The sequence below is a fragment of the Pagrus pagrus genome (assembly GCF_965226575.1).
Source record: "Pagrus pagrus genome assembly, chromosome: 15".
Taxonomy (NCBI): Eukaryota; Metazoa; Chordata; class Actinopteri; order Spariformes; family Sparidae; genus Pagrus; species Pagrus pagrus.
In genome coordinates this window covers 3,336,065-3,355,811 of record NC_140199.1, presented here as the reverse complement: position 1 = coordinate 3,355,811, position 19,747 = coordinate 3,336,065, and the positions used below count along the sequence as shown (strand labels likewise).

General features: G+C 41.7%; 1 protein-coding gene across 3 annotated transcripts in view; it reads left to right on the top strand.

Moving 5' to 3' along the window:
• Nucleotides 1-19,747, top strand: part of atrnl1a (attractin-like 1a) — a 247,352-nt gene that overhangs the window by 28,746 nt on the left and 198,859 nt on the right. For all 3 annotated transcript variants that reach the window (XM_084375615.1, XM_084375614.1, XM_084375613.1), the window contains exons 2-9: nucleotides 1,819-1,902; nucleotides 3,233-3,346; nucleotides 4,308-4,436; nucleotides 7,133-7,341; nucleotides 10,446-10,620; nucleotides 11,153-11,240; nucleotides 14,048-14,294; nucleotides 18,350-18,533. In XM_084375615.1, the coding sequence (XP_084231741.1) occupies nucleotides 1,819-1,902; nucleotides 3,233-3,346; nucleotides 4,308-4,436; nucleotides 7,133-7,341; nucleotides 10,446-10,620; nucleotides 11,153-11,240; nucleotides 14,048-14,294; nucleotides 18,350-18,533 (1,230 nt within the window). The remainder of the gene's footprint in view (nucleotides 1-1,818; nucleotides 1,903-3,232; nucleotides 3,347-4,307; nucleotides 4,437-7,132; nucleotides 7,342-10,445; nucleotides 10,621-11,152; nucleotides 11,241-14,047; nucleotides 14,295-18,349; nucleotides 18,534-19,747) is intronic.

Sequence of the window (19,747 nt, the reverse complement as noted above, 5' to 3'; positions counted from 1 at the left end):
AGACTCCAGAACAAACTGTATTTGCATATTTCCTTATATCTGTGATACATTTATTTCTTCCTATGTCGCCACAATATACAGTTGGTTTCATGAATATTACATCACAGCATAAGGAAAAGTCAAAAAGAGAGCACATGTGAGTTGTAACCGAAGGATTTATTCTTTGCAAATCTAAGAGGACCTATAGTAACCCGGAGTTAAATGATGCACGGGTGGCTGTACGCCCCATCCGTGGTGTCTGTGCTGCATGACTGAGGCTGCTCTCTATTTTGACATGCTGGTTGAGCAGCACGTTACGCAGCAGCGAGGGCTGAGAAATCTACTGAAATGGAAGGCAGGCTGCACATGATGCGGCAGGTGGAGGTCTGTCAGCTGATAATCAAACAGTAGCAGGTAGAGTTTAATGAAGTGAAGCAAAAATGGAGAAATATTCAATCCAGTTGTCGTCGTTTGTCTTTTTTATTCTGTATTAATCCCATAATTTCATTCTGTTGTTATTATTTTTTACACACACGTACAAACAGGACCTACACACATGTATCGTAGAGGCGTCAGAGCAAAGGGGGCTGCCATGTATGAGGCACCAGTCGCAGTTGGAGGGTTTGGTGCCTTGCTCAAGGCCACCACTAGTGAACTGGCACCTCTCCAGCTACCAGCCCACACTCTGTACAAACTGCTCTGAGCTACTTGTCACCCCAGCTGGCAATGTAAGCTTCTGCAGACGGTCATATACTTTTCTTTTTACTTTTCTGTTGGTTCATTTTTTAATTGTATCATGTCCTTATGTACCAAAACCACTCGGGTTAGGGTTATAAAAATATAATGTTTAAGGCTTAAATGACCTGTTTTTGTCGCCACAAACACTGCTGGAAATTGCTGTGGTCTCTTTTCAACAAATATCTGGTGGTCTCACGTCACAATTGTTGAAACGCAGTCTCGAACTGCGGTCACTGGCTTGGCAGCCCCCTCGCCTGTAACTCCATGTATGAAAGTCAGGCAGCAAACATGTAACATGAACATGAAATGACACATTTTGTAGAAGTGTCATTATTCGTACATGTACAAATATGAAAGCATCAGAGGTTTGGGGAAATGGTAACTGCAAACCTTTTTATTTTAAATGGTAGGTGGGGGCAACATAATAAGTCAAACATTTTGAGAAATACATTAATTCTTGCGTAGAGTTAGAGGAGAAGATCGGTGCTTCGAAAGCTTCGAACAGCTCGCCTGGCTTTGTTTTGCTGCTTCAAGTCTTCATGAGGAGCTGAGCTCATCGTTCCTGGCTCTAATTCAATTCTTTTAATTCAAAACAAACAAAACAAGACAAACGAGAGCGTTATTGGTTTTTCTGAATGAGCCATATATCTACATTAAACCGTGTAGATTATATCTACATGGTTTTATATTGTGTAGATAAACAGCATCATCCATCATCCGCAGTGACGACTGGTATTTCAAAGTTGTTGTTTTTTTGTGTAAAATGTTCATGAATGAAGTGTTTCAGTGTTTCGGTGTCATGTGGTCAACCAGAGAAAATGCAATTACTTCTATTTATAAATCATATTTGAGCCGTTTAATCATCATCATCTATTTAAACCAGGTCCAACAAAGAGACACCTCATGATCGTGTTAGAAAGGCTCGCTTTGTCTTAAATGGGTCATAAGATACAGTTTTGAGAAGCAGCTCTAAATTGTGGCTTTTTTCACATAAGTTCATCGTGTAATTGTGCTCTGACTCGACATGTTTTGATCCTGTCAGGTTTTGTCGTCATCGCTGATGATTATCAGACTAAAAGTTTGTCTTTTCTCTCTCCTCAGGTTAACAGACCTGACCGGCTTCCTCACAGACGGACCCGTAAACTATAAGTACAAGACCAAATGCACCTGGCTCATAGAAGGATAGTAAGTATCAGAGATTTTCTTGTCTTACTTCATTAGTATCTTACTTACTTCCACTTGATTAATAGGAGTTTGTCTTTGACTGTCGTTACTGTGCTGCTTGAACTGAATAAAGCTATTTAATAATTTGTAAAGCCTCTAACACGATGCCAGAAATAAGTCATTTTTATACCACATCTGGAAACAGACGCTCTTTTATAGTATGCTGTGTCTGTATCCTCTGTGATGTTAGACTGGCTTTGTCGAGGCTGAAGATGATCTAAAATTTTAAGCTTGTATGAAGCGCAGACATTTAACAGAAAACCTGTTCAAAGGAGCCTCTTGACTTCAGGGCGAGGGCAGAAATGCTAACTGATTTTTAGGACTCATTCCTGTGGCGTGCTGCTGGAATTGGAGTCTAGTTCACATATATCAGCAGGTGACATTTACATGGAACATGTTTAGCTTTTAGCCCCTTATTACATCAATTTTATCGTTTTTTTATTTTGCTAAGTAACTTCAGTTGAGAATGCACATGTGGTAAACAGTGCAGAATAAATGTTAGCTAAGTACGATTCTGCAAACCCACAGATAAGTTCAAACTGAATGCTTCTTTATGTTGCAGCTTTACATTTGTCTAAATTTAATTTTTCTATTTCTGTCCTGTCACAACACTGTGCTTGTGCTCTGCTTAAGTCAGGGTTAGGAAAACATCATGGTTTGGCTTACAATACCTGCTTTTGTCGCCACAATCACGGGCAGAGATGGTCCAACTTCCTGTTGAAAACAGCCAGTTTTGACAGCACAAACACAGATGGAAATGCCTCCAGGTGTCCGTAAATATATCCAGCGGTGTGACTCCAGCTGGAGTCGGCTGTTTGGCAGCCTTGTTGGCAAGACACCACCTCTGTCCCTTTCCACCTCTTGATGTGAAAGGTGGCCGTAAGCATTTAAGGAAACGTGATATGCCACATTTCCTACAAATGTCAACCTTGGACGCATCTGTGGTTTGCAGAAACGCTAACTGCTGATATCGTATCCTGGGCTGGGTTTCCGAAACAAGGATGCTCTAAAATACCTGAACAGGATTTGTGTCGTGGATTGTAATTTGTGTGAACACACATCTACTGCAGCACATAGAAGAGTTGTATTAAGAAAAAAGGCTCACTTAATCACCTCAGTGAAGGAAAAAGCTTTCGAAGGCACTGTGTGCGACCATAACTGCAGACTCCATAAATAGTGGAGACCCTTTTCAAAAGTAAGACTCGGTAATATATGTAAGTATGTATGAAAGTAATATCTATCTGCCGAATGTATTTTCTCACAGCTTGTCGCCTCTCTCCCTGTCTCTCAGTCCTAATGCAGTCCTCCGGCTCCGCTTCAATCACTTTGCCACAGAGTGCAGCTGGGACCACATGTACGTCTACGATGGAGACTCCATTTACGCCCCTTTGATTGCTGTGTTCAGGTGAGCCGCCTGCTATTCAGACTAGGAGAGCTGTGAGAGGGGAGGGGGGGGGAATATGGAAATGACTCAGGTAGCCTTTGGCACAGCTTCAAAAAAGCGCCACTGAATTTTGCACTTGTGCAGTCAAATGGCTCCACGTAGAGAAACAATGGGCCTCGTAATCACCATCGTACCACAATGCAGCGATAAGCGAGAGAGAGAGAAACTGAAATTACTCACATTAGCCTTGAATACTGATTCTTTTTCGGGAGCTTTGTTGCATATTTTCCCCTTTTTTTTTTTCGTTAACAATTTACAAGCATGTGGGTGGAACTCTTTCATTTCACAGAAATTCATTAAAAAACAGTAATACCACAATAATTTACAAACCTCCCACTTACTACTCTGCGCCGTTGAGGCTTATCTCCTGTTGAGAGTTCAGTTGCTCGCGGGATATTAAGGAGACTATTCCAACCAAGGAGAATAATATCTGCCATTTTGAATACACAAAGCTGAGACTTGTGTGGGATTATTACCTACAATAAATAAGCTTACGTTGTTCATTATAAATGCTTGTGCTGGAAAAAAAAGCTGCAGCAGGGAGGGAGCTTTGAGTCATTATGGGCGAGCAGTGCATTGCATTTATTATAAGAGACAGGCTGACCAAATAAGAGACCGACCACCAACCCATCCCCCCGCCGAAAAACCTCATCAAACAAATAAAAAGCAAATGTGCTTCGACTCTGCGCTGCGATGGTGTTTTACTTTATAGCTAATCACTGTCATATTTCAGTGAGTCTGCACGTGCTCAGATGGGAATCTCTTCATCTTACAGCTCTCCAGTGGAGCTGGAGACCACAGTCCATAAATGAAATAATACAGCAGCAGTTCAAAAAAGCTTTTTATTGTTATTGCTTTACATGTGAGAGAAGGAACTGCCTTGTCTTCCTCCGTCTCATCCTCTTTCTGTCTCTTCTCTCAGCGGTCTAGTGGTACCAGAGACCCGGGGTAACGAGACGGTCCCGGAGGTGGTGACGACGTCCGGCTACGCTCTGCTTCACTTCTTCAGCGACGCTGCCTACAACCTGACCGGCTTCAACATCGCCTACTCGTACGTTTAACCCTTCTTCAGCCTTTTTCTAGTCTCTCAATTTCTCTCCTCTTTTCTCTGCCTTGCTGTGTCAGTGTCAGGCTCATCTGAAACCACACAGTCTCCAAGACAACACATTTCAGTCTAGTGTAATGTCAGAGGGGTCAGAAACAAAGAACTTACTCCATCTCTGCATAACTCTGATAAACCTTTTAACGTACAAAACCTGCCCAGCACCAAACTGCAGACAAAGTTCTGCAACGTACATGCAACCGGTGGATTCCCGGGTCACGGTCTTCTTCCGAATCTAAAAACTTCACCACATGAACTGGTCAAAGAAAGAAAAAGAAATAACAAAGGTGTCTGGAAAAATAACAACAAGAACTGCCTTTCTACAGTTAATCTGAGTTGTCAAACACTTTTCAGCATTGTTAGTGTTTCTGGTCTGAGTTAGCTCACAGCTACAGCTAGCTAACGTTAATGTCTGTTACATTTATAAGGTTGTTTTAAGCCATTTGGACAAACGACCAGTTACATTTCTCTGGTGAGCGCAGTCCTGGCTGTGTGGACAGCGGGGCATTTGAATAAACGCTGCAAAGTGTCCTGTTTGATGCCATTATGGTGGATAAAACTTGATCGTGTGCTCTGTAGGGTCGGTGGAGGAAATGTGGCACACTGCACTAATGGGTGCCCTTAAAATGGAGAAAAAACTCGATGCAGAGAAATATAGACTGACCTACATGCATGTCTGGCAACATTAGGATGTGGAAAAAAGGGAGCTTTTCTGGGGTATCTGCAAACGGCCCGCCCTTAACTGAGACACAGAAACGCAAGAAATTACCGCTCACAAGCACGGCGAGAGGGAAGGTTAAAAATAGTGAAACTCCTGCGACAACCAGGAGTGTTGGCAGGTACGTCCGTGCTTTCCTCTACATTTCTGAATAATTAATAGTTCCAGATGTGTTCTGATCGCAGAGATGTAGTGCTTTATACCTGAGTCACGTTAAAAAACAATGTTATTTTTAACCAGGGTTTGGTTATGCATCAGAAACTTTCTCTGTGCCGGTGCCCCACCATGCAGCATCCCCCCCCCCACCCCTCCACTTCATACTGTACATCATGATGCTGTGTACATGGTGTCACAGTCGCTCCCTCTCAGACACAAACCGGGCTGCTTTGTGCTGCCGGTGTCGCCATGATGGGAAAATTGAATGATATGTGGCAGGCTGAGCACATGGGGAGGAGTGAGGACGGTAACTGTGCAGCCACACAGCCTCAAGGCTCTCAGCGTGCACACACACACACACACACACACACACACACACACACGGAGGGGAGATAAAGGTTGTCATGACGACCCTCTTGTCACAGTGGCAACCCAGCTTTTTGTATTAACAAAAAGATGATTTTTCTCCCTCTGGTCCTCGTCTTGTTGTGTCTCCATCGCTCCATCTCGCTCAGCGTCTGTGTTTATCTGAGATCACAGAGAAACAGCACGTATGTTTGAAGTGTCACAGTTTGGATTCGATGCGTCATTTTAATCCACTCTTCAGACGCCGACTTCTTTACATCTAATGGTCTCTTATTTTCAGTCTCCTTTGTGTCTTTTTCTTTGTGTCCTTCCGGACACAATAATCTAATTCCTCCCTCTTAAACTCTGTCTGTCTTGCTCCAGTTTTCTTATATATGTCCCAGTCACATGGCTCCTTGTTATATGACATCCAATTGTGCAAAGCCACTTATGATAAATGCATCCAGACTCAAAAGGAACAAGTGGAAGTGCAGCCGTCTGAAAGAAATGTTGAACTTATGAACTCCTCTCCTGTTCTCAGGTTCACATTATATAATGGGTCCAATGGGTCCAGTTCTTCTTCACAGCATTTTATTGATCCACACCTGGCAGAGCTGCAGGAGGCAGAAGGCTGATTTAACTTTACAGAAGGTGTTTGTAGTCCATGAAACATTTCTGGAGCTTCGCAGCAAAACAGTGTTGCAGCATTCTCCTAAACAACTGAAGTAGATGGAGACTTGTTTTAAAATGTAGGACAAGAACTGGAAAGAAAACATAAAATGGCTCCATCGGAGGCGCTGTCGAAGTCAGACAGACGTTATTTACACCCTCAACGTGAGGTTAAACTGGTGCACACACTTCAGACAGGTGGCCGCTTGTAGCTCTGCAGCTACAGTGAAGATTTTGGCTTTAAAAAGGTTTGTTAATAACGTCTATTCAAATCTTGCTACCTGAGTTACACCTGCACGGTGATGTAACACAACCCTTACCAACTCACACATCCGCAGGCGACTGCGTACAGACTGCCACGAAGTTGAAGATGAACAGAAAGAGAGTGCAGATATATTTTGTTTTCTTGTTTCTAGTGGTAACAAACAGAACAGAGAACCTGAAGGTGTATCTGGCTCCTTGATCTTCCACTTTCTTCTACAGCTCGTGTCTGATTGTGTCTGTCTGCCTCCTGGTGCTCTGCATGACTTAGGGAAATAAATTAAAACAGAGTCGGAGCTATAAGGAAGATAGTATAACTACCACTTGCCAGGTATAACTTCATCATTACTTTTACGAGGCCTTCACAGTCTCTCATAGCTGTGGGGTTATCTGCAGTAATATATGCCCGGTCACGAATCAGGTCTTCTCTGTGTCTCTGCTGCTGTATAACCTTGAAGAAGTTCCCTGACCTTCTCCCTAATTGTGTCTCCCTCAGGATTAACTCTTGTCCCAACAACTGTTCGGGTCACGGCCGATGCAGCACGGCCAACTCCGTCTCGGGTCGGGTGTACTGCGAGTGTGAGGACTACTGGAAAGGAGACGCCTGCAACATCCTGTACTGCAGGGATAACTGTGGCAGCCCGGATCACGGCTACTGCGACCTGACCGGAGAAAAGCTCTGCGTCTGCAACGACAGCTGGCAAGGTAAAAGAGCAGGACGACTGGGACGGGAGAGAGGGAAGTGATTTTTTTTTTTTTATCAGGGAGATTAAAACAGATATATGTAAGAAGTGAGGAGGTTTACTGAGAAACTTTGGGTCTCGCTGGAGTTCAGCCAGAATGGTGAGATGTGGCTTAGAGCTAAGCCGGGCTTAGAGGAGGAAGATGATGGTGAGAATTTAAAGAAAAAGGCGAGAGATGCTACAGTACATCTGAACTACTTCATATTCAGCGTGTTCACTGTAAGAAAAACAAAAAACAACGGAGGAAAACGGTTATAAACTGGCAGCAAGGGGCGCCGAAACATACTGTAAGTAACAGAAAATAACCATTTTTATTCGAAGGTTTTGTTATGAAAACGTCTAATATTGTACACAATATCAATAATTACAATAATAATTAGAGAACCAATACATTAACTACTGTTATTTGTCACTAATTTGATCTAGTTTACTGATTGTATTTACAATATTAAACTTGAATGCAACATGTTTAATAAAAATAACTTTTGGAAAGTAATTTTATGTCGAAGAAAAAACAGATACTGATTATTTAATGTTATTTTACATTAGACATGTAAATTCACAAGTTTATTTTTCTGGAAATCTGTAAAATACACAGAAAGAAATGTATACAATACAAAATCACATCATTTTACAGTGTATGTAATGTGCTGATAATCCCAGCAAGCATTGATTATGATTGATTGATTTTTTTATTTAAAGGTCAAAAATGTGTAGGTATGGAGCTTTAAACTGGCTAAATCTGGTTGTTTTAGATGTTGAGGATGTATATTAATATTGATCAGCTTTTTTTAATGATTATATTTCAACATGCAGTGATTACTCATCTTCACATTGAAATATAATCACTGAAATGCTGTTAAAATAACCACAAATCTGACCAAAATGGTTAAAACATCTTCATTTCAGCCTACTTCAGCCCAGTTTTATGACGGTTTCAGACGTCTTCTGTCCTGTAAAGCACCAAATCAATGTTCACTTGGATGTTATATGCAACATTTTAAAAAGTCCATATGTCGTTGTAGCGCTATACATAATAACTGTGTTACTGCTACAAATGAGGCCAGTGGCACTGTTACTCATACTCAAAACAAATACCAGATTTCCCATGATGCCCGTGATGAAGAGGGTCTGTCTGATGTTTGTGTTTTGTTCATTGTTATTAACGTGAAATGAAAACAGACAAGAGGAGGCAACAAAAAACACAACAGCAGCTGCTGTCCTGTTTATAACCAACATTACGCCTGATTCAATATTATTTTATATCATAAAACAGTAGACGTGATATCCTGGGAGATATTGTCTCGTGGCTCATAATACATGTTGCTTCATTAATATTGTTTTTTATGTTTCATTTGTGGACGATTCTGTCCTTCAGCAGGACAAATTTATGACACGTGGGCTCGACTAAAAATTATTTTATACTACCGCTCTCCAAAGCTCTATATTTGTTAATGAAAAATGGTAAAATCTGATAAGGACTATAAAATGCATTTCTTCATTTGTTGAAGTAAGTTACACTGATGCTCCGACATGACAACTGAGTCTTTCCTTAATTTACCAAAACATAAATCTGAGACTCAGAGCAAAACACACACATTAATATCAGTATACAGTACAGCTGAGTCTACACTCAAAACAATCCAGAACCAATGTTATTATACACAACAATAACAGTCATATTTTTTAATCTGACCCCACCAGACAGTTCAGGCCTGTGAAACTGGATTAGCTGGTGAGACACTGCCCCCTGCTGGATTAATGGTGTAAACACAAGTCTGACAGGAGTGAAGCTGCTTTCTGTGCTTGAAATGTTTATAAACTAAATTTGATCTTTAATATCTTCAATCTTCATGAGCTTAGATGAGCTGAAAAAAAGAAATATGGACGTCAGTTAAAAAAAGGAAAATAAAAATACTAACAAATAAAACTGTTGACTCTGTAAGACACTTTGAGACCCCGACACAAACAGACACAGTAAATAACATCCCAACTTTTGAGCAATTAAGTGACGAACACTGAGCGATGTGTGGTTTAATTATCTAATCTTTAATTTAATGTATCTGTCCCCCGTTCTTGAAAATTAGGGGAAATTGTTTCACATAAGTTCTCAGTCAAAGATAACGAAAAAGACAGAAACGTCTGAAAAGTTTTCAAAGGTTTGTTTAATATTTTTGTGATGAGTTCAGGCTAAAAACCTGACTCTCACAAAGAAATCAAAAGATAATCACACTAAGACCACCAGGCGTGAAGACTCTTTCTGAATCAGTGATGAGTCATTCATAGAGGAAGCTGAAAGTGAAGATATGAGCCGGGTGGGGACAGACGCACAGCCTCAGAGCAGCCGCCTGATATACCCGATCAGTGGGGGTAATAAAGGTGCTGGAGCTCATATTTATGTGTCTCATCTCCCCCTTTTCTTCCCTCCGATCCACCCCCTCCCCCAAGCCAAAGAAAGAATCAAGTGTCTCATTTGTTACCTGCTGAAACATTAATCAGGCCCAGCCGCCTCATCGGAAACCCCCTGAAGAGTTCAGCCTCTCGGTTTTAAAGATATAGTGATTTCATTGCTCTCCTGTCATCTGCTCAGCTCTTAAATCTGATCGTTGTTCTTCTGTTTTCTTTTTTACGTCGGCAGAAGCTAAAGGATTGTGTGGTTCAATCTAAAAATGTACACATTTAAAGGTTTTTCACGTATCAGCAGCACAAGGGATTGTTTCAGATCCGTTGTTAACGAGTGATTCGATCCTCACATCTCTGCTGTATATGCAAATAAACACGTACATCCCTGAAAAAACGTTTTTTACACAAATAAAAAGATACCTTCATGTATAACATTTGCCGAATTAACAAGAAGGTCCGAATAATTAAGAATGAGTCGTAGTCAGCGTTTCACAAAGTCTATAAAGTTTCTCCAAACCCAACAACTCTCAGAATTGAGTGATTTTTGAATGGAGTCTGGAACGTTCTCCATGAGCTGTCCCCTTGTGAACGTTATTCTTATTCTGAATATTAAAGATGCTATTTGAATTTTAAAAGTGTCTCTCCTCGCTGTCTTTGTCTCAGGTCCGGACTGCTCTCTGTCCGTCCCCTCCACTGAGGCCTTCTGGGTGCTGCCAAGCATCAAACCATCAGCTCAGTCTCTGGGTCGGGCGTCCCATCAGGCTCTGGTGCACTCTGGGCTGATGTGGGTGGTGGGAGGATACTCGTTCAACTACTCCAACTACCACATGGTCCTCAAGTAAGCAGCAGCAGCAGCAGCAGCAGCAGCGGTCTGACTCAGCAGCTGTGTTTTGTCTGTCCTCTAAAACTGATCTAACGGGTAATTTATTGTCTCTCTGCAGACATTTTGCCATGTCACGGCAGCGAAAGGTGTAATTAATAAGATCAGTAACGAGCTCATTCAAGCAGCTTATTAGGACACTTAATCCTCTGAACTCTGCAGTAAAAATAGCACGCCAGTGCATTGGGGTTTGTGCTCATTGTGATGTCATTTCATGGAGTAACTTCAAATGCTTCATATCCCTACATGCTGCACAACCTAAGCTAAAAGGTTATATGAGTCACAGAACCATAGTAATTAATACGTAAAAGTATTGAAATCCTCATAAATTTCACCAAATTTGACTGAATAAGCACAAAACGTGTCGATCCGAAGCAACTTTGTACGTATGAAACATTCCACCTCTGCGAGTTCTCCTCAAACTAAACTACAAATTAATCTTAACTTTTTTTTCCGGCTCAGTTTGCCCTTGATTTGTGTCTGTTTCCAGCTACAACCTGGAGAGCAGTACGTGGGATGCGGTGCCCGTCAGCAGCGGCCCCCTCTACAGATACGGTCACTCTCTGGCTCTGTACCAGGTAACACTGCTGCTGCGTCTCAGAAAAGTTGTCCGAGACGCTAAAAAATGTAAATGTAGTGCTGATGTAACAGGTGATAACTCCAACTTTGCAATTTACACTTTACGTACACATGCACACAGACGAACACACAATCAAGCAAGCTGCAAATTTCCGGATTTATTCAACATTTTCAAACAAAAGTTTCAAGTTGAATGTTTGAGCCTTTTTTGCTGCTAGTTTGGATAAAACCTAAACCTACTTTCGACTTCCTGTCTGTTGTCTTTCCCGCCCTTTATCCTGCTCACCTGTGTCCTTTTAGTTAATCAACCCCTGTATATTTAGGTCTGTGTTGTTCCTTCACTCTCATTGGTTTCTCTGTTTAGCTTTTTGCACTCATGGATTACGTCTGTGCAAATCAATTTGGGATCTCGGGGCTTCCGGAGACTTCGATAGCACCTTCGATGGAGACATTTTAAAAGTCTACAGCTACTTCTGTTGTTCAGGAAAATGCTGCGACGCTGTTTTGCCGTGAAGCTCCAGAAATGTTTCGTTGACTACAAAACTTCACCTGACTTTCCAGTTTTTCGTGCCAGACTTTTATCTCCTGCCTTCATCTGTATTTTTGTGAAAGCTTTTGTTTTTCAGCCTGCCTGCCTCCGTCTCTCGCCTGGGTTGTTTTTTTTTTGTTTTTTTTTATGAACTGTAACACACCTTCATGTTTTTAAAGAGTCGAACTGCAATTGATTGACAGGAACACAAACTCAGAGCACTTTAAGACGTGAAAGATGAACCAGTTCGTTCTTCACTCATGTAAAAACTAAATTAAACTGCTCATCAGTTGAGTTTTATTATTGTTGCTGATCAAAACTTTTGACAAACTTATGAAATTAAAATAATTCTCTAGTTACATCATCTCAAATTAAAGAATTTCTTATTGAAATGTGGAAACCGTCTGCTCGATATCGTTCACTGATGATCCTCCATTATTATTTTTATGACATTTTACTGTAGGTCGACTGAATAATTACCTAAAAATATAATCAACGAATGTCTCAATAAAAAAAAAATCACTACCTCCTCAAGACTGAAATAAAATCGTTCGACTCTCTGAAAGCCCGACCCATTATTCACTTTACCTGTGAATAAATGAGAACGTCAGAGCCGTCCCCGTGTCCCGTATAGATCACTCACTTCGCAGCCCGGGACATCAAATGATGTGTCACTGTCCAAATACTGGGACACTTGCTTATTTTGTGTGGAAGAGGTCATTAAGCAGTGAAGGGCGGAGGGAGAATGAAGACGAATGTTCTGCTGTGAGCAGCTCGGTGTCCGACTGCAGCCTGAAGATTTATCAGCAGCACAGTTTATACTGTTTTTACTTTAAACCCCCCGTGTACACTGAGGAGGGATGAAGGGAATGACTTCTGCTTCAGACGTGCATGATTTATTTTTATCTCGGTGAGTAACAGACGTCCAACCAGAGCTGCCGACTCGTCACCTCTCAGCCTTCAGCTTCACGCTGATATTTTAGGTGAATCCTCGTCCATGTTGTGTAGCTGCTTCAGGACAAGCTGCACTCATGTGGACGTGAGCGCATATTAAAGTATGTTCATCGTTACAGACTTAAAGCTGCTGATCAATAATTGAAATGTGTTAATATTTGAGATTAAGAGTTTATTACGCTTGGACATATCAGGCTGTTCTCCCTTGTTTCCAGTCTTCTGCTAAGCTAAGTTAACTGGCTGCTGACTGTGAATGTTTTGATTATCTTAACTAACTTTTGTCAAAAAAGTTAATTAGGTTAATTCCCCAAATGTGACACTATTCCTTTAATGGACCCCAGGAAGATTAACAACCACATCAAGGAACGCTATCAGGAATCCTCTTTACAATTAACTTCTAAACAAAGTGTGTTTGAGTAGAGCTGCAGTGATCAATCAATTAATCGATTAGTTGTCAACTATTGAACTCATCCCCAAATATTTTACTGATTCTCTGTGACATAACAAGACATCTGAGGACGTCATCCTGAGCTTTGGGAAACACTGATCAAGCTTTTGTCTCTTTTTTCTGACATTAAATGAAACAAACAAATAATCAATGAATCATAAAAATAGTCGTCAGATTAGTTGACAGTTGAAATGATTGTTAGTTCTTCTGAGCTGTTTACAGCTTGTTGTACTGCCCCCAAGTGGTTGAAAATCAGTAGTGGGTTTAAAAAAAGGATTTATGACTTCATTTTGGCCTCAAGATGACACAAGATAATATTTATTCACTGCAGTGTTTAATGCCAAAATTAGAAATAAGCACATAAATAAATGCTGAATGATTAAATTAACTTTCTCAGTAAATACTTTAAAAATAATGTTAAAAATAAATGTATTTATCTGCCAAATTTAACTTTACATTTAATTTATAATATTTTTTTTTTTGAGTTGTAAATATTTCTGTATTTCTTTCTTCATTCTTCTCCCTTTGCATTTCCCCCATTTATTATTTTCACAATCTTTTACCTTTTACATTTCTGCTTCATAATGTGAATGAGGGTCAATCAAAGATCAACATTTCGCTCATTGATTGATCCACATTAAAGGTCATAGACTGACGACACATGCTTTATTTTATTTTTAATATTATGATTATTGTTATAGATTTATTCATGGTGCCATTTATTTATTTATGATTTTGTCAGTTTCAGTCCTCCATAGTTCTCAGACAAAACACATTTACAAATAATCTAACTGATCATATTTTCTGCATCAGGTTTTTCTGTATTTAAAATGTCTCTCTCACACTCGTCTCTCACCGTCTTCTCCCTCCTGCAGGATGACATCTACATGTTTGGTGGGAAGCTGGAGGCGAAGTCGGCCAACGTGACGGACGAGCTGTGGGTGTTCAACATCCCTAGACGCACCTGGTCGCCACGGAAACCAGCCCCGCCTCCTCCCTACGCCCTGGAGGGCCACACCGCCCACGTGGTGGAGCTGGCCGACGGCGAGCCGGTGATGCTGATCTTCTTCGGCTACTCGCCGATCTACAGCTACATCAACAAAGTTCAGGAGTACAACATCAGTGAGTGCACCTGCTGACTCTGCTCTCATCGATTGTGTTTCCTCCGGTGATTGTTTTAATTGCTTTTTATTGATGGAAGTCAAACGCAGGGACTCTTCAAGATGTTGACATTTCCCAGAGCCCGTGTTTAATCCTAACACTGGGCTGTGGGTTGTAACACAGACTCATTGGGTCGTAACTGTGAAATGATTTGTATTTTTATTTGTACTTTGAGGACGAACTGAGCAGAAACTGGCCCTCGCTCTTCAGTAACATTTAACAACACTTATATTTACAAATGCAAGTTTTCAGCCTCAGACTTGGGAGCAACCTAACTAGCTTCATATATTAAACACATAGTAAACTACAATGAAAACACAATGAAATCATGTGATACACAAACCTGACATCAGTCTTTATGTGGTAAAAACACGCACACACGTGGCCTGAAGACAAAAAGTTCAAATGACTGAACAACTGCGTCAACGTGAGCTGTAACTCCGCCGACGGTTTCAGCCTCAGCTTCCTCGCTCTTATTTTAGATATCAGATAAATCTCAAACTTACTCCTCAAAGCTTCATGTCTGTGAGCCAGGCTTTGTAAAGTGTTACACGTACCATATTATTATCTCTAGAAGACGCGTCGTATCATGACCACATTACATGTTTGTGATGAGACTTTCATTTAAGTCAGGAGAGACTGTTAATAGAAATGAAATGAGTGAGAGGAAGAAATGAAGATAGATGCATTTTATTGTGAGAAGCAAGAATAGACTTTGGAGCTTAGACCTCGGCAGGAAGTAGACCACCATGGGAAGCAGGCCGACTTATTGGGTGTTTCCAGTATGAAGGAGACTTCCCCCTGGAGCCTGGACACTGGTAGTGGTGGTGAGGAGTGAAGCTTGATGTGGGACAACTTCAACTGTTTCTGAATGGAGGGTTGACTTGAGATGGCCAGGAGTCGGAGGAGATTATGAAAGGTGAGAGATTTAGATGGGAAGTGCCCGCCAAGTCAGTGGACCGCAGTTCGGGACTGTGTTTCAACATTTGGAAGTGTGACACCAACAAGATATGAGAACTCAGGACAATTTTCAGCTGTCGAGAAGTCAGGACATCTCCAGCTGTGTTTGCGTCGAGCAAAACAGATATTTTAAGCCAAAAAAACATCATCATCATCATCTCCTGACGCTGAGCGAGTGGTTGTTGTGCCTAAACCTAAACAGACCGTAAGCACAGACTGAAAACAGAACAAAAAGAAATGATAAGTTGTCCCCATGGCTGTGGGATGACATATTTAACTCACAGATGGCTGTCCACATACAGTACTTCTGGTGTAGTGTGCGTCTGCATTTATTTGTTATTCTCTGTTTAGCCAGTAGATGGGGCCGTCACACAATAAACCAGCAGCTGAAAATTAGAGTTGGAGCTTTGACACACACACACACACACACACACATGTACACACCTTCCATTAGACACACAACACAGACTGAAGTGCAGCTACACAAACACACACTGAAACACACAGAGTGGTCATTAAAAAGAGGTGGCACCCGGGCCGGAGTGTCTGCAGGAGAGACAGTGATTAATGAATCCACCACATTCCCTCGCTCTCCCTCCTTCCCGTTACTGTTTTCTCTCTCTCCGTCTCATCCCTCCTTCTCTCCCTTTTTCTTTACCTCCCTCCTCCGTCTTCTTCCTTTTAATCTGCCGGGTTGCTGACCTCCTGCATCATCTCTCCTCCTCGGTCCACGTCCTCTCCTGCTACCTCCCCCTCACCCTCTCCTCTCCTTTCCTTCTCGCCCCCTCATCTGTCCATCACTTTCATCTTCACCCCACCTCCGTCTCCTCCCTCCCTCCTCCCTCTCTGACATTGTCACAGCGTAAGTCTGCACCGAGCATCATTAGGCTTCACAGGGAGGCGACTGAGAGTCGGCGCAACCTGGAAATGAACAGAGGGAAGTGGAAGCAGGGTGTAAAATATGAGGTAAAAGGATTTAATGACCACTCAGAGAGGCAGGTTCACAGCAATTAGCTGCCAGAGATGAGTTAAGAGTTGACCTTCTACTTTCTTGTCGTCTCCTCATAGTTGCCCTTCTTTCTATCGCTGTTTCTCCTGTTTCTTTCTCTCTGGGTCTTTGTTCTGCTGTCTGTCACTGACTCGCTCTTCCGTTCTTTTCTTTTTCCTCTTTAATTTCCCATCACAATGACGTTTTCTTGGCATAATCTCTCTTTCTTGGCGCGATTTTTGATATTAAAATTTGAAATATAATGATGTATCGGCCAAACAAACACTTTATTTCAATGCTTTTGTGAAGGTTCTGTTAAATTTGATTATCCAAAGGAGTGTTGCCAAGATTTATACCGAGTGGGACAGAAAACAAACTTGTCAGCACTTCCTGTTAAACTCTGTAATGAGATGCTAAATTGCCTCAAACACATCCTTCTGCATTTCTTCTTTATGCAATAAATTCTTGTTACTTATGACAACATAAGTGGGATAAACTGAAATCAGCCAGGAGAAGAAAAATGATGACTATCTGTTACTTTTCTTCGTGTTTTGGGAATTCAATAGAAAATGGACGCCTGTCTTCACTGCTTTTGTGTTCAAAAAGTGTTTCTTCCCCTGTTTTACTGATGTTTTTTACGATCAAAACGGTCTTTCTGTCTCAGTCTTTCTCTTTTCCTGCTCTCCTTTTCGGTCCGTCCCTTTCTTCTGTCTTTCTTTCTTACCTTTGTGTTCCTGTACTTTTCTCTCTCAGTTTTTTTGTCGGTCAGCAGAATATCTGAAATATATCTAGTGGACTCCAGCAAAGTTTGCTGCAAAGGTCGGCCAAGAAAGAAAACATGCATTTTTCTTGGTTCCCTAAGCAGCATCATGTGAACATTTATTTTAGCCTTTACGTTTTTTTTTTTTAAACAAAATTCCCTTTTGTCTTCATGTCAAGAGAAATGTTTCACCGTAGCCCTCACTCGTTTCTGCCTGAAGGGATTGTTGTTTTCTCTTACGAATTTCTGTGTTCATCAGATTTGGATATAAAACATAAACATTTGTTTAAAAATAAAAAGCGATGACTGGATGCTCTATGTAATACAGTGCAGATGAGATTTGTGTCAAGTGCTTTTGGAAAATGGGAAAAAGACTTCTTCAAAGACCGTGTGGCAGTCCACACACTGCAAATAAGACGTAATTATCCACAACGAGGAAGGAAATGTTGGCTTCAATCATTAATGATAAAGGATTTTAAATATTTCCTTTTCCATCTCTGTCTCAACTCTCATTTTACACTGACAACAGACAAACATGATATAACTACTGGATACTTGCTACAGAGCAACATAATGCATTTAAAATGCCCGGACCTCTGTGAACCTGACGCTGAGTCATTCTGAAGTCTTCACAATGCAGTCGTGCACAAAGCCCCACTGTTGAGTATTTACAGGTATTCTTTCAGGTGAATTACAGCCGGTGGGTGTATGCAGATGCAGAGTCTTGATGCAAATTACATTTGAATTAAAAAAGACACATTTAGAGGGGTTGTATGGAGATGTTCCCTCTCTGAGTGCTCTCTACTTCACTTCCTCTTAGTTTCTCAGCTCCTCGCAGTGCTCCTCGTGGTCTCAGGGGTTTAATGTTCCAGATGATGACACGTTTTCTCAGGCTTTTGAAGTTCCTCCTCCTTCTGAGGCTTTTGTTTGTTGTGTTTGTGTCTTTTTCTTTATCCGTTGCAGCTCGGATGATGTAATCCCTGCCTGTTTTTTTAATAAGATCTTCTATGCACCTGAGTTAATCGTTATGCATCATGCCGCTCTATTAAAGATGCACTTTTAAATTCAATAAACTCTAATTTCCTCTGGCCTCTCTCACTGTTTGGCTCACTCCCTCCATCTCCCAACTTTTCTCTTCCCCCTCGCTCGATCTCACCTCCAGAATTGAAAGTGCTTCGCTTTTTGGCATGAAAGTGAAAAGCAGAACCTGCCAAAGCATCAAAAACTTTTTAAGTGATCAACTTTGATCTTTCTGTACGAGCGTAGTGCATTAATCAGACCTCTTCCTCTCTCCCGTGTGTGTTTCAGGGTCTAACTCGTGGCAGGTCGTGTCTGCCGGAGGCGCGGTGGTCCAGGGAGGTTGCGGCCACAGCAGCGTGTACGACGAGGCCAGCGGCTGCGTGTTTGTCCACGGGGGATACAAGGCGCTTAGCAACAACAAGTACGGCCTGGTGGACCACATGTACCGATACCACGTCCACACGAAAACATGGTGAGAGAATAATGTCACCTGTGGATATGCATCTGCAATGATGCAAACCTGTAGGTGCATGAACTCATGCATCCATTAACTGCTTATTTCAACCAGAGTACATGTGAGCTCAGCTTCTCTGTGGTTTCTGCTGGGTCTTGATGAAAAACAGGTTTATTTGAGTGTTGGACCTTGGCGGAGGTACACGCTCTACTGAGTGCCATTCTAGTTCACAAGGAGTTTTTTTTACAGGCGTCCAAATTGAATGCACCGTTGGCTTGAGTGAAAAATAAAACAACCATTTTTCACAGATTGAACATTTTTAGAAACATTGTGGGTAATGTGAGTCCACAACCCCATAGAGTTTAATACACACTCTGGTTTTTTCTGGACATTTTTAATGCAAAAATGTTACACATATCTTCAGCGTGAGCCTTTCATGAATAAAAAAAGATGCTACGTGTGTGTCAGAGAAGGAACATTAGTGTGGTCGGGGCAGAAAGAGGAGAGCAGGCTGAGAATAGATGGATGTGAACAGAGGTCTGACCTCCACTGAACCCTGGCAGATGGATGGATGGATGAAAGAGGACACTCAGCTACACCGCTCTCTCCTCTTCACTTCACTTACGTTCACACGTGCACTCACACACGCCACATGCATACACCAACATATGCTCACACGTACACGCACACACACACACACACACACACACACACACACACACACACACACACACACACACACATTCTGTCGTCTTTCCATAGCTCTCACTTTTCCGGATGGTATTTGCTGTCAGAGTCGGGCGTCACTCGAGCCGGTGGACCTTTTTAAATTCTCAGACCGAAACATTTCAGCTATTCTACACAGCTACAGTCCCAACGCAAAGATCATCTCGTCTCTGTCAGCAGGAAGCTCCTGACAAGTCTACCAGGGCAGGATAGAGGCCTCGGCATGAAGTCCTACGAGTCGTTATGTCACGGCTCGCTCACTTTCACAAAATAAAACAAAAATTAATTGCTTTGCAAAGTGATCTAATTCCAGCTCGTTCAAGTTTTAGAAAGGTCCAGCGTGTGTTTAAGGGGATCAAAGTCTTTAGTTGCTGCAGTAATGTAAGAAGCCGCAGACGGTCACCACAGTTGGTGTCCAATATGTGACCTTTGACCTCAAAGAGGTCACACACGGCAGACTGAGACCTCCTACGATGTCTGTGTTGACTGTTTCTGTATGTTAGCGT